The following is a 15,720-nucleotide window of genomic DNA, read 5'->3' as shown; positions in this document are numbered from 1 at the left end:
GTTATACCTGATGGGCTAATCTTGCATCTGCCCATAGTCCTTGGGCCTTCATAAGATGGCTGAACCCAATGACCATTTAGTGTAAATGTTGGGCCCATTAAGAGCTCATAGTGATGGACTCAGGGGTTTACTGTATTCAGCAGTGAATTCGTCTAGGCCTTATAATAGAGGCTAGGCTGAACCCATGTGGATGATGTGTAGATCAATGATAGGGTCCCACACCATACAAAGAGAGCCAAACTAGCCAACATTAAAGAGGAAGTGAGTCTGAAAGCTTAATGGACCTAAAATCCCATTTCGAACTAGGTTAATTATATTAATTAAATCGGGGCGGATCTGGGATTTGGATCGGCAGATAAAGATAAGAGGGTTACTCTTATTCACTTAAAGAGTCCAAATCCAAATAAAGATTTGGATCAAGGAACTCCTAATTTGATTAGGAAGGCTGATCTTTATCTACATATAAGATAAGAGATTATTCTTATCACATAAAGAGTCCAGATCCAAATAAAGATTTGGATCAGGAAACTCCTGATGAGATTAGGAAGTTGTCTCTTTAAGGCTATAAATAAGAGAGCAAGGCGAACCTTGAAAACACACTCACTCAATACAAAGAGAAGACAACTCAGTTAGACTGATCTTGCCTTCAGTTCTTTTTCTTCCTGCTCTTGTCGCCCTACCTTGTTTGATCTCAAGTTCTTGGATTTGATCAAGATTTGATCTTAATATTGTTTCTTGCCAGAAGAAACACTTGAGAAGCTGTGCTCACTATCCCATTCGATTCTTGCTGAATAATCACAAGTTCTTGGTGAAGAACTACCTACTGATCCTGCCTCATCCTAAGCCGTGTCATCTTCAGTGGAGGGAGGATTTGGTACACTCTTTGGGCGTGATCACCTACGTTGGGAGGAGCATTCTTGTGTGGATTCCGTATCAGGTACATCCCTTCCTAATTTCGTTTTCAAATTTGGTCCGGTTTGGTTACAAGAACGAACCTTGAAAATGCAGTTTTCTAAATTGGGAATAGGATTCCCGGATGGGAGTAAAGAAATTTTTGAAATTTTGCCCAACCTTCCCGTAGGGTTCGGCCATCCATATGATGGATCTCCCATCTCTTCAGCTGGAGCTTACCAATAGAAGTTTGCATGATATTTGACCATTCTACTTTCTCTTGGCCTACAAAAAGCGGGAGAATTATGTGGAGATGTGCTTGTGCTGCCCTTATTTGGACATTATGGGAAGAAAGGAATGCTAGAAATTTTCAAGAAAAGGAAAAGAGCAGCCAAGAACTGAAAGATTGGGTGTTGCATAGGGCAATATTTTGGCTGAAGACTTTGGAAAATTTTCATCAATTCTTATTTAATGACTTTTGGAGAAACTGGTCAGCAGTTAGTAAGGTGTTCATCCTTTAAGAACAAGATAATTACAGGGTGATCTCCTTTGTCTGAAGGCTCACTGAAGCTGAGCTTTGATGGAAATGGGTAACCCAAGATTATATGGAATGGGAGGTGTTCTGAGGAACAAGAGTGGACAGATTGTTTTGCTTTACTTGGGTCCTTTTGGATTCGGAGACTCTATCAGGGGCAGAGCTATCAGCTGCTGTACAAGGGGTGCAATTTGCAAACCACTTGGGGGTAAGAGCATTTGATAATTGAAGGGGACTCCAAGGTGGTGGTGGGTTGGTTGAACAACCCTGAGGATGCTATATGGTGCTACAAGAATGAAATGAAGAAATTTAATTGGTTGACAAGGAATATGTTGGTTTCTATACAGTGGGTGGGGAGATCAGCAAATGCTTTGGCTTAATGTGTTAGCCAAGCAAGGGGTAAATAGGGAAGAACTGTTTTGGGCTCAGCTGTGATTTCTGTAATTTATTCCTAGATTACTTGTATGCTTCTAGGAGGGGCTGCAGCTCGCCCCTCTCCATGAGATGTTATATGAAGTCACAACTCTAAATTAGTTTCTGAATTAATAAAATTATATTATTACTTGTAAAAAAAGGAGTACCTATGAGACCACGGTAGCTACTGTAGCCAAAGAGTCACCAGACATTAATCATCATACACTTTTTGAATTAGTACTTCTAAAGGTAAAGATTGGAGAATAGAAGATTAGGAGTAGAACTGAAGGGTATATACACATGTGATCCCAATGCAAATGGGGTAATTAAGCTTGAAAAAGTTGACATTTATAAGAACTGAGAAACCAAAAAATACCATTTTACTTGTGCTTTCTGGTTCTAGAGTTCTGACCATCCGGTCTGATCCAAATTTGACAGTATTGGATTAAACCAATTAACGAATTCCAAGGGGAACAGGGAAATGATGCGTCTTACTTGGGGTCTGAATGAGAAGGCAGGGAGTAGTGATGGGGCTGTAAGGGGGTCGAAGAAAAACTGAGAAGGTGGAAGAGAATTTGAGTTGGGGGGTATTTGCTTCTTCGGATGGTTGTATTAATGGACTTAAGAATTCTATCTTGGAATGTTCAAGGTCTGGGATCGGGGAGAAGGAGAATGGTGGTATTTGATTCCCTGAAAATGGTGAAATTGAAAATTGTTTGGCTTCAAGAAACAAAATTGGAGAAAATTGATGCTGGCGTTATTTGGAGTGTTTGGGGAGATGGTCAGGTTAGATGGAAGGCAAAGGCTGCTTCTGGGAGTGCAGGGGGCCTGCTATGTCTTAGGGACCCTTCTGTATGTAGCTTGATTTCTTGCAGAAGTGGGAGTTTCTCAATTTCTCTAGTCATGAAGCTGCAAGATGGTAATACTATTCAAATCACAAATGTGTATGGACCAACAGTTTCTAATCTCAGGGCGGACTTTTGGGAGGAATTAGTAGATATGAGAGGTTTTTTGGCTCATCCTTGGGTCATTGGTGGTGATTTTAATGTTACGTTATCAGTGGAAGAGAAAAACGTAAGGAGTGGAAGAAATGGGTTGATGAGGCGGTTTGCAGATTTTATCAATAGCATGAATCTCATGGATATCCCCATTCAAGGTAACAGATTTACTTGGACAAATAACCAAGAAAATCCTACCCTTGTGAGGTTGGACAGGTTCTTGGTATCTTCTAATTGGGATGGTGTTTTTCTGGACTTTAGACAGATCACCCTACCAAGACCTGTTTCAGATCACAGCCCTATTCAGCTTATTTGTGGGCATCAGGAGAAAGTTAAAGCCCTCTTTAAATTTGAAAATGCTTGGTATGAGGAAGATAGTCTTATTCAGTTGATGAGTGCTGTGTGGGAAGGAACTCAGGTGGAGGGATCCAGCTCCTTTATTCTGGCAAAAAAACTTTCTGCTATCAAAAGGAGAATAAAATTTTGGAGTTTGGAGAAAATGTTAAAGTTGGGGACTGAAAAGAAAGCCTTACTGGGTACCATTGAAGAGATTGACAGAGCTGAAGAATTGGGTCCAATTTCTGAAGACTTAAGGCTGAAGAGATCTCAAGCAAAAAATAGCATAGATAAATTGGTTGTGAAAGAGGAAATAAAGTGGAGACAAAGGGCTAAGATCACTTGGCTAAAAGAGGGTGATAAAAACACATATTTCTTTCACAAAATGGCAAATGCTCAAGCTAGAGCCTCTTCTATTAATAAGTTGGTATGGGATGATAGAAGCGGGGAATCAGATTCTGAGATCAAATTAGTTGCAACACCTTTTTACAAAAAGCTATATAAGGAAAATTGGATGTATAGACCCTTTCCCTCTAATCTCTCTTTCAGGAAGCTGACTGACAGTCAGAAATTATGGCTCGAAAGCCCTTTTGCAGAAGAGGAAATCAGTGCTGCAATTAAGAAATTAGAAGGAGACAAATTGCCTGGGCCGGATGGTTTCACAAACCTTTTCTATCTGAAGTGCTAGAGCTTTGTGAAAGAGGATTTGATGAAGGTGTTCCAGGAGTTTCATGCTAATGCCTCTCTGCAAAGAAGTTTGAATGCCACTTTTATCACCCTCATTCCAAAAATTGAGGGGGCTGTGAGTATTAAGGACTTCAGACCTATTAGCTTGCTGCATAGTTTTTACAAAATCTTGGCTAAAGTCTTGGCTGAAAGAATGAAAGGGGTGTTAGGTAGTATAATCTCAAATAATCAGAGTGCTTTTGTGCCTGGAAGACAGATGGTTGACTCAATTTTAATTGCCAATGAGTTAATTGATTCTAGAAGAAGAGAGGGAATCTCAGGTGTGATTTGTAAACTTGATATTGAGAAAGCATATGACTGCATCAACTGGAATTGTTTGGATAGTGTGCTGGAATGCATGAATTTTGGACAAAAATGGAGAAATTGGATCAGTGTTTGTACTAAGACCCCTAAATTTTCAATCATAATTAATGGCCAATCCACGGGGTTCTTTTGTAGCTCTAGGGGTCTGAGGCAGGGTGATCCTCTGTTCGCTCTATTATTCATTTGTGTTTTGGAAATTCTCACTCTCTTTAGTAAGAAGGCTGCTGATTCGGGCTTATGGAATGGGTTTGTTATCTCCCCTGGAAAGGAGAAAGTCAATATCCTTCAATTTGAAGATGACACCTTATGCTTTGTGGATGCTTCTCTGTCTCAGTTGGACTCAGTGCTTGGAATCTTGAGCTGGTTTGAAGTGGTGTCGGGACTCAAAGTCAACTTGAGTAAAAGTAAGATCATCCCAGTGGACCATGTTTCAAATTTAGAAGATTGTGCGAAAGTGATGGCTTGCCAAACAGATTTCCTGCCGGTAAAGTATTTGGGTCTGCCTCTTGGGGCCAAATATTCTTCCTCCTCAATCTGGTGCCCAATCATTGAGAGGATGGAGAAGAAGTTGGACTCTTGAAGGCAAAATATCTATCTTTTAGTGGTAGGGTTACTTTGATTAAGAGCACCCTCTCCAACCTCCCCACTTATTTCCTTTCTTTCTTTCCCATCCCAAACAAAATAGCAAACAGGTTGGAACAGATCCAAAGGAACTTATTATGGAGAGGATGGGAAGATGAGAAGAAGATTCACATTGTAAATTGGGAGCAAGTGTGTCTTCCTAAGGAAGTGGGTGGTCTGGGAATTAGGAAGTTGAAAGAATTTAATTCTGCTCTTCTCAGTAAATGGTTATGGAGATTTGCTTCGGAGAGGAATGCATGGTGAAGTCTTATTGCGACAAAGTATGGAGTGGTATGGGGTGATTGGAGAACTCTGGATCCCCATCAAATTGGGGGTAAATCTCTTTGGGCAGGCATCTCAAAGTACATCAATCTCTTTCTGAATGGGATCAAGTTTAAGGCGGTAAGGGGGACATAATAAAGTTTTGGAAGGATCCCTGGTGTGTGGAGGGTCCCTTGGCTGAAGCTTTTCCTTGTCTGTTCCAAATTGCTGTGAATCAAGACTCTTCTGTTGATGATAACATTTGCATTTCTGGTGATTCAATCATCTGGACTCCTCTATGTAGGAGGAATTTGTTGGATTGGGAAGTGGAAGAGTATGTGGATCTGTTGGGACTGCTTCAAAATCAGAGGATCGACTTGAGTTTGGAAGATGAATGGTCTTGGAAGTGGAATGCAGATGGTAGCTTCTCTGTGAAATCCCTTTTTCTTAAGGTGTGCAGTTCAGGTCAGGAGAACTTCCCTGCTAGGCAGATTTGGAACCCATCCAGCCCCTCCGAGATTAACTTCCTGGTCTGGACAATGGCTCTTGACAAATGTTTGACTAGGGCTAACTTGGTGCGAAGGGGTATTCAGATTTTGGACCCCTCCTGTGTTCTATGTGGTAACTGTGTAGAATCTACGGAGCACTTGTGCATCCATTGTTCGGTCTCCTCCTCAATATGGGGACGTTTTTTCAAGAAGTTGGAGATTAGCTGGTCTATGCCAAGATCTGTGAAGGAGTTACTAATGTGTTGGAGAATGGAGGGTCTCAGTAAGAAAGGAAAGATTGTTTGGAATACCATTCCGCAAGCAGTTCTTTGGTCCATTTGGACTGAAAGAAATAACAGAATTTTCTGTGGTCACCTCAGAAGTTCAGAAGTAGTGCAGAAAGCGGTGGGCAAGATTTGTTCCTAGGTGTCGGTGAATGAGGAATTTAAAAATCAGAATGTATCTCAGTTGCTTTGCACAAAATCATGGATGAGCTTGTAATCTGTTTTGGGCCCAGGCAGATCTAGTGGTCTGGGCCTTGTTGTATTCTTGTTTGATTGAATAAAATACTTTACCTTTTTCCAAAAAAAAAAAAAGGAGTACAAAACATTACTTGTATATTTTAGGGGAAACCAAGTAGTCTTTCAGCATTGTCTTAATTAAGATGAGGAGTTTATAATTGATTATGACTGCCCACACCCCCTTTCAAAATTCACCCAATGCATTCATTCCTCAAGTCTGCTTCTGAGTAAAAGGTTCAACAAGCTCTATATCCAGTTTAATTCACCTCAATCAAGCCTTCTCCCAACTCCCATTGTTGATTTGTTTGTTGCATATATAGTTATTTTCATGAGCAAATTGGACACTCTAGCCCAAAATCTAATCCAATTTTTAGGAGAAACTTTTGTATTATTAAATCACAAATCACATGCATTACATTTTGCTGACAGTTCAGTTCACATCGACAAAGATAACATATACCAACATACAAGTTTATCGTTTAAGCAGGCAAAATAAAACAAGCATTCATGGACCAATTGTTCTGATGGAAAGGATGGATCTATGGTTAAGCAAATCTAAATTAGATTACTACATGGTCAATTTGCATTATTTTCAACTTCCAAGTAGTTTCCAATTAAACCCTTTAGCATTCTTTCAGACTAAGCATGAATTGGTGTGCCACACATGCAGCTTTTGACAGAGACTAGTTGAAACTTTGAAACATCATGTAACTTCTATAACTAGAAAACAGATAGTATTTAGGTCTAATAATGATTTTGAAAGCTGTTACTGCACTGAGAAAATGTTAGGCAACTCATCCCAGTCTAGCCTCTTTCAATCCAAGCTGATGAGTTTGCAATTTTTTGAGGAATTTACCTCCTGTTGAGTCAGCTCTTGTGTTAACCCTTAATGTGGGACTCTAAACCCAACCTACCCACCCAAGTTAAATTTTCACCCCATCATCTTCCCATTAAAGTCAGGAACAGGAAGCCCCATCTTTCCGTTTTACTTCTTGTAAATTCACTTGGGAATTGGAAATTCAATTTCCTGAACTTTTATTTCATTTAATTTTATCTGGCTGCAGCTTTTTCTCAGCTCATAATGCTTTTCCTTGAAAATAATTTTGCACAAGAAATAACAAATTTTTTGATTGGAGGTGGTATACACTGATTATAGTCCACAGTGTAGTCCTTGGGCGCAAGGAGATATGAATCACTGGTATATGTTTTTTCTTTTTTTTTTTTTTTTCAATTAGTACGTGCCTTGCCTTTTGGTGCACAATGAGATATGAAAATTTGAATTTTAGTGCAACATTTCTGTAGATTTCCTTAATTATCTTAACTCTGTTGCTGACTTTTATGTTAAATGCAAAATCCAGGTTCCTGGTTAATCTCACTTGTGTATACTTATCAAATTATACTTCAATTTTAACTAATCGCTCATTTCCTGATGAAAATGTAAGTTATTCCCACCCTAGTTTGTGTTGTTTCATTGATAATTTATTGCTTCTTTTTTCCTCTATTGAGGTTCAAGGATTCTGTATTTACTTTTGACTTCCAAGCATTTGTAGTTGTAGATTTGAGATTCTTTTTATCAGCAACAGTTAAAATTTTATTAATATGGTATAAAAAAAGAGATATGTACAAAGACTCCTTGCAGCCCTAACACTTCAGCGTCATTTTAGACTTACTCATAACATTGTTCCCGGTACAGATCTGCCCTGTTGATCCCTTATTTTGCTAGAACAGCCAAACCATAGAAAACTTACCACCCTTGCATTGACGTTCTGCCTGGTTTTCCTCATGAGGTGTCTGCTTCCAAACTCCCTCCTTGTTATTCTCCAACCATCCCTTGTAATACTGTTTTCAGTTCTGTCTTCAAAGAATCACCATGGTCTATTGGCCTTGAGTATAATGCTATTGTGGAGCCATATTCATTCCTGAAAACTCCACCAATACCTGAGAGTCCTGGGTTCTCCAATGATCACAAAGTTCAAATTTAAACAATTAGATCCTGGTGGCTGATGTAGGATCTTTGTGATTCAGCATTATTCTTGCAACTGACCTAGTTCTAAGTGTGTAGCACTAGGGGTGGCAAATGGGTGGGTTGGGTGTGGGTTGACTATCAACCCACCCATATTGACCCTCTAATCCATTTGCCACCCATATTTGATGTTAGTGGGTCACAACCCATCCTAACCCTGACCTAAACTGTGACATTTTTTTAAATTTTCTCTGTTTCAAAAGCATTAAACATAGAAATATCAATTAAGAAAACATAAAAATGATAAAAAAGTTCAAAAAATATTTTCAAATAAAAATAAAAATAAAAATGCACAAATCACTGAAAATAATAAATATATTTCATGTAAAACATAAAAAATTATATAAAAAAATTAAATGAAAGTTATCATTTTACATAAAACAGAAAATTGTAAAAAACACAAATTGCAGAATAATGCAAAAATAAAAATGCAGAAATTTAAAAAAATATAAAATATGAAAAATAGAATCTGTAGAAAAACCAAAGAAATTATAAAAAATTATAGAAAAAAAACAAAAATTGTAAGTAAATAACAAAAAAAATACATGAAAATGTATAAAATGAATAGAAATTATGAAACATTTAGAAAACTATAAAATTCAAAGAAAATACAAAAATTATGGGAAATACAGAAAATTAGAAAAATATAAAAATTGAAAGAAAAAACAACAAAAAATATAATAAAACAAAAATGCAAATAAATAACAAAAGTAAAGAAAACCAAACCTAAAAAATGTAGGAAAATTAAAAAAATCTGATAGATTTTTTTGAATTTTTTTAATACAAGAAAACAAAACGTAAAAATGTAGGAATTTTTTTGATAGAAGTTTCCATCATTTTTTTTTAAATTATATTAATAGAAAATTTCAAAAAATATACAAAAAGTATAAGAATTTTTAGAGAAAATATATTACTTGCGATGGATTTGTTTTGCAAACCCAAATCTGTCTCCATAGAGGAAGATGATGAATACAAATCTGGATTTAAACCAAATCTGGTGTGATCTCTTCGATCTGTGTCTGCAAGCCCAAATCTGGGTTCTACCATGGCGGAAAGAGTGGAGAGATCTGCTATGTGACGTCAGATCTGGAAGAAATCGCCAGTGGTTCTGATCGTTGGCTACTGACAACATGGGGGTGAAAACCGAAGAAGAAATTGCCAGTGGTTCTGATTGCCGGCTACTGATAACAGTGGGGGTGAAAACCCAACTTGACGGCTACTGAGAACAATGAGACTCCTAACCCTTTTTCCCTTGAGTTTTGACCCTTCCTTTATCCAACTGACCCCAACCCACCCTGACCCTAATGGGTCACTTGACCCTTATTGACTCGCCAATAGTATGGGTGGGTGGGTCAAATGGGTTGGGGTTAAGATTGCCAGCCCTATGTAGCACAAACAAAGAACTAATGGAGAAAGAAGAGAAGATAAGAGAAGAGATGGAAATAAAATGAAAACCCTTAGTGAGGGCAATTACGCCCCCCAACTTGGCAATCACACAAAATTCTGTAGAGAAACCTTTTTTGTTCATCAGGGAAAAAAATACTATTCTCCAGACGAGCCTTACAAATTCCAAAGGAAGAAACTTGCCCCCCCAAGTTAGCTTGCCCAACAAGTCACTTACAAAAAGAAGCTAGATTAGATTAAACCTTCCCCAAACAGTTACAAACATAAAGCTAAACAAAGGGAAATTACTAGACTAAGACCTGTTCCCAAACATAACCCCCTAAACATGCAAAATTACAAAAATACCTTTTTTTGAAAGTACAAGTTAAAGTATTTCATTAAGATCAAAGAGCCAAAATTACAATGTAACCTCTGTACAATGAGAAGCTGTATAGAGGGAAACAGCTTGCCAAAAAACAGTCACCCCTAAAAAACTATAAATTCCTTACAAAAAAGAAATCCGAGTCAAAAAAGGAAGACATGTTTATTTTTGAATAAAGGGTGGATTGCCAACCAAGAATGCACCATCCCCGTGATCTTGTTAAGAATTTCTTTTTTTGAAGAATGTCTTCCTTTGAATAATCTACTATTTCTTTCATACCAATTCACCCAGAAAACTGCTGCAGGTAGGATGCTCCAAGCGACCTTTCCAACCCTGGATAACAAGGTTCAAAATGTCAATGTTGGTGGAAATGTCGGTCATCCAAATATAGGAAACATGTTGGAAATGCCGAAAATATCGTATGGAAATATTGTAAAAATTATAGGCATGGTGAAAACATTGTAAAATATGCAAAAATATAGAATGATATTTTATAAAATGATAACAGAAGTATAGGCACACCTTTTTAAATTATTATCTTGATCCAAATCATTAAACGAGCTAAGAAACTAAGACTATAGACAATATATTATGTTCTGAAGTTCAATTATCGAAAAAAGATTATGTTCTGATGTTGTCCTGTGAACCTTAAGATTCAAAGCTTCATGATAGAATGAGTTAAAGCAAAATTTGAACTCATAGAAAATGTAAATGGTTATAATAGATCAATCAAATAATCTATTACACAAACAAAGACTAATATTTAACTTCATGTTTCTTGTTTAAAACAAATATTGAACTAGCTCAAAGTGGTAATCATGTAAGTTAGGTAGGCAATAACATTGTTACTCCATATATTACAATAGTCACCAACTTATGTTATAATACTATTTCTTGTACTCTTCACAGTGCTGGTAGTGTTCACTAGGGAATATGTCAATTCTGGTAAAAGTGGAGATAGAAATTTGTCGTCAAAACTATCTCTTTTACTCCACATAGTGCTGGTAGTGTTCATTGGGGAATATGTTGATTTTGGTAAAATTTTGTGTTGCTACCCATGGAAATGGAAATATGTTGTGGAGATATTAGGGAAATTAGGGACATTTTAAACCATGCTGGATAAACCTCCAAGTGTCCATGCCCTATAAATCCCTTTGCATCAGCTGAGAAGCACAACTTGACCCCAAACAAATTCACCATTCTCATCCAAGCCCAGTAAGAAAAAAAGTTACAATGGATCAGCAAATGACCAGAAAATTCCTCATTTCCCTCACATAGAATGCAGGCCATATCCTCCACCTCTAGACCTCTTCTAACCAAAATTTCCTTCGTTAGAATCTTATCCAGCACTGCCGACTAAACAAAGAAAGCCAGCTTAGATGGAACAGATCTAATCCAAATTCTGATACTTGGAAAAGAAGGCTCCTCCCTTGACAAGCTATGGAAAAAGGATTTCATAGAGAAGATGCCCGATTTCTCGAAGACCATTTCTCTTGTCCTCTCCTACTTTTACCTTTTGAGCAGTTTTTTCAACCCACCGTTGATCCATCTGGTTGAACCGCTCGAGTCATCACCCAGTCAAGATTCTAGGTCCGGTTTGAGTAAAACCTGGAGAAAGTAAAAAAAACCGTTGACTTGGTTAAAAACTGCCTGACCTGGACGGTTGGACCGTTGACCCGTTCAACCTGGTGTTCGGGTCGCAGGTTGCATGCTAACTGTATTTGCAAACTTCAGGAGGCCATAACTTTGCACTCCGATGTCTGACTGAGTTTTTATTTATTTATTTTGGGTAACTTTTCGAGACCTATGCATCCCAAGGCGCCATAGGTGCCTTGCCCCGTTATTTTTTCCAAAAAAAACTTTTTTTGGCCTCAAATTGCAATTTTTAATTTTTTACAAATAAAGAATTTATAACTGAATTTAAAACATAAATTAAATATAAAATATTTCATATATTACATGTAAAACATAATTATACATTATTTATTGATAAGATACATGTTTATACATACCTATACATGTATATACATATAAATTTGAACTTCCACTTGGCTAATGTGGCACGGTCTGACCCATCCGACTTGGAGGCAAAAATGGTTCGGCCTCTGGGTCAGTTTTTAAAACACTGCTTTTGAGTCATACAATCATTGAAGCAACCTGACCAAAGAAGCCACCTCCCAATCATTTAAATTTCTCCTGAATTGGGGGTTTCAGATACACTGTCCGTCCTGGCTCTCCAAACAATCAGCCATTGTTGCATCCTTGTTTACTGAGATCTCAAATAGATCAGAGAACAGAGTCATTAAAGAGACATCCCCACACCAGAAGTCCTTCCAAAATAGAATCCTGAGGTCATTACTGACTTCATATTTTATTCCTTTCAAAAACTTACGTTGAACTTTTTGTATTGCTTTCCACAAAGAGCAACTGTATGATGTTCTGACTTCTTTAATCTCCCACTTTCTGCTGCTTGAATTGTATTTAGCCACAATTAGTCTCCCACTATCCAGTTGCTCATTAAATCTCCATAACCACTTCCCTCACAGGGCTGTGCTGATATTTTTCACTGATTTTATCCCTAGACCCCCATCCTTTATGGAGTTATAGACCTTTCTCCAGTTGACAAGGTGGCACTTCGACTCCTCTTCCAACCCCCATTCTAACTCTACTGCCCATCTGGCCAGAATTGGGAACAAAGACAAACAGAAAACAGGAAGGGAAGACAACACACTTCGATTAAAGTTACTTTACCCCCTTAGACAAATCTTTGGTTTTCCAAGAAGCCAATTTTCTATCCACTTTCTCAATGATGGGTTCCCATATAACTTTGGAATTTGGATTTGCAGTTTTAACCCAAAGGCATACCCAGGTATTTGGAAGGAAGTTTGCGAACTTTACAGCTCCAATCATCAGCCCATAACTCCTGGTTTGGCACCTCTCCAACAGCCATTATTTCACTTTTTATAATATTAACGTGCAGCCCAGTTACCACCTTGAACCACCTTAAGATTGCCTTCACGTGCCAGAGTTGTTCCCAAGAGGCATCACAGAAGAAGAGAGTGTCGTCTGCGAATTCTAGTAGGGCTATCTCCACTTCCCCGTTTCCCACCTTGAAACCTTCTACCATTCCTCCTATTCGAGCTCCCTGTACCAATCTGAACATGGCTTCTGTCACACAAATAAATAAGAGAGCGGATAGAGGGTCCCCTTGTCTTAGGCCCCTTGAACTCCTAAACAGTCCAAAAGAGCTCCCATTCACCAGAACTGAAAAAGATGAAGTAGATAGGCACGCTTTTATCCAATTTCTCCATTTCACTCCAAAGTTCAACTTCTTCAACATGTAATCCCAAAAATTCCAATTCACATGGTCAAAGATGAAGTAGATAGGCACGCTTTTTTTAATTTCTGATTAGGAAAAAAGGTTAGGGAAGCATTTTTCAAAGGCACCACCCATAAATCCTCCCAGAACATAACTTTATTCCCTAAGCCCACATCAAGGCAAGCATAGGGGATTAGAAGTGAAAAAAGATTGTGAATGACATTTCAGGGAGATAGCAAGTTTGCTCTAGGAGGTAACCCGGCATCCTAACCATTTGTCATCAAGCCATGGATGCTAAAGTCATTTTCCATGCACAGCATACTTTCTAAACCTCAAGTGCCCAAATTCTTATCCCCCTTAATCCTTTCTTCTACCCATCACATCCCATTATGGAAGGTTCCTCTCCCTCCTTTTAACACAATGATACTTTACAAAAAAATAAAGGGTTTCCCCCAGCTCTCAGAGGCGTCTCATTAATTTCTCTAGTCTTTTTGCCACCAAAGCAGGATTTCTAAGGAAAGATAGATTGTAAAGTGGAAGGTTTGCCAAAGCAGAGTTTATGAGAGCAATCTGCTCCCGCTGAAAGAGATGTAGTTTTTCTTCCAAGTAGCCAGATTTATAGATTTTATATTTTCATAGCTGATTATCATTCCATTAATTAAATAAGACATGGTTTGTGTAGAGTACAAGCCAATGCCGGGGCACTCACAAATTTTGAAGTACTTGACTTTTTACGGTCTAGAGGAGCATCAACAGATCCTACCCGTGTAATTGCCCCTGTAGCTCCATCTGAGTTCAAGGTAGGATTTGTCTAGCTTGTAGTAACTAAGTTGTGTTTCAACTGAGTGGAAGTATGATGCCTTTTTTTCTAAATCTTTCTCATTGAGCACGCAGGTCTACGATTATTTGGTTCAAAGTGCGGTTTGCAATCAAACAAGAGAAAGCATCAATGAATTCTTAAAGAGATGTGAAAAATATGACCTTGCAAAAGCTGAAAAGCTCAATATTATCAACATTAGACCATCATCTGTGGTTGAAATTGACCCGGTAATTACTTTTTTATATATTCATGAATTTAACTGGAACATGTTGAAGCATGTGAATGCCACATTATCATGTTGAAGCATGTCGCCTAAGTGATGGAATCTGAAAATATAAAGCATGTAGATTCTTACCCCTCCTAAGCTATTTTATTAGTTTCGTATACTAACCAACAAACCTATACACTAATTATTAGCAATAAAATCCTTCAAAGAAATAATTCATATGAAATATTGAAATTAATATATTTAAATGATGCATATGATGGCATTATATATTATTATTATTAATAATAAAGAAAGAAATATTTGGTGGTTTGACCCACCTATACATAATATGGAGACTTCTCACTCCCAGTCTTCACCCTGAGGCTACCTTTCCTTGTATAGGTTTCCCTACCTTTCCCTACTTTTTTTTTTCAAACCAAACACAACCTAAGTTTTTCCTTTTCCTTTTTTTCTTGGTTTGTGTGAAGTGTCTTGATTGTTGGAGAACACTTCCACACCTTAGATGTATAGTTCCTTGCTGTACATGAAACATACATGTAATTTGGAGCTTACATGAGTAAAATAAATGTAATACATTAACTTTTTCTCAAAAAAAAAAAACTTTGTCGAGCAATTCATCTACTTTTCCTTTTATCTCATGCTCAGCTGGATTCATTCTATAATCTGATAAATTGGGCAAAACAGATCTAGAAACAAGACAAACGACATATTGGATATCCATCAAGGGTTGGGCGAGCTTGTTAGGAAGCTCTTTCCGGAATCAAGCCTGTAAAATTAGACAAGAGTTCCTTCACTTCAGCGGTTCAGCCGATACTTAGCTGGATAGAATCCTCAAGGGAGCTCATCCCTCATTCTTTGCTTTCAGTTTTAAACTCCTCATATAGAGAATGGGAAGTCCTTTTACTTTTATTGTCTCTTCATCGTTCATAGGCAAAAACTTATTCTGCACCTTTTGTAAAGGAATGAGTAAGTGTTGCTATCTGTTAAGACCAAGAGCTGCGGCAAACCAAGAACTGTGCATGGAAACAGCCAGCCTACATATCAAGTCTACAAGAAAAGGGAGAAGCCACGTCAGCAAGAGGTTATTCCAAATGGTAGACTGTTAGAACAGAATAACAGTCCTACAACAAACTGTAGCAGTCTTGTAACAAACTACTTACCTGAGCTATAAAGACTTGAGGAAGAAATAAAGAAGACAGGCATTTCATCCGAACAACTCCCTCCCTCTCTCTGTCCTTCTTTCTTTGTTTTCCCCTTTGTTTTCCTCTCTCCTCAAGAGCTCGGTTCACTCTACGAACCTTGAGTTAGGCAGCTCCTAACAGATTGGTACCAGAACATGACCAATATGCGATCTACAACCATGGAGGCACGGGTTGATCAGGTGGAAGTCGAGCTTCACCGAGTTTCAGGCGAGATGCAAGGTATCAAGGATATGCTAACGGAGATCTT

At 38.0% G+C, this 15,720-nt stretch overlaps 1 protein-coding gene across 5 annotated transcripts in view; it reads left to right on the top strand.

Annotated features, from left to right (window-relative positions):
• LOC148879619 (uncharacterized) overlaps positions 1–15,720 on the top strand; it is a 40,635-nt gene that overhangs the window by 7,744 nt on the left and 17,171 nt on the right. For all 5 annotated transcript variants that reach the window (XM_088961204.1, XM_088961207.1, XM_088961206.1 and 2 more), the window contains 3 exons: positions 7,474–7,552; positions 13,905–14,022; positions 14,117–14,269. In XM_088961204.1, the coding sequence (XP_088817330.1) occupies positions 7,545–7,552; positions 13,905–14,022; positions 14,117–14,269 (279 nt within the window). In that variant the 5' untranslated portion in view covers positions 7,474–7,544. The remainder of the gene's footprint in view (positions 1–7,473; positions 7,553–13,904; positions 14,023–14,116; positions 14,270–15,720) is intronic.

The sequence above is a fragment of the Nelumbo lutea genome, chromosome 1 (genome assembly GCF_056320005.1).
Source record: "Nelumbo lutea isolate HS-2025 chromosome 1, American lotus-T2T, whole genome shotgun sequence".
Classification (NCBI taxonomy): Eukaryota; Viridiplantae; Streptophyta; class Magnoliopsida; order Proteales; family Nelumbonaceae; genus Nelumbo; species Nelumbo lutea.
Note: the sequence above shows the minus strand (reverse complement) of the source record. Positions and strands in the feature narration are given on the sequence as shown.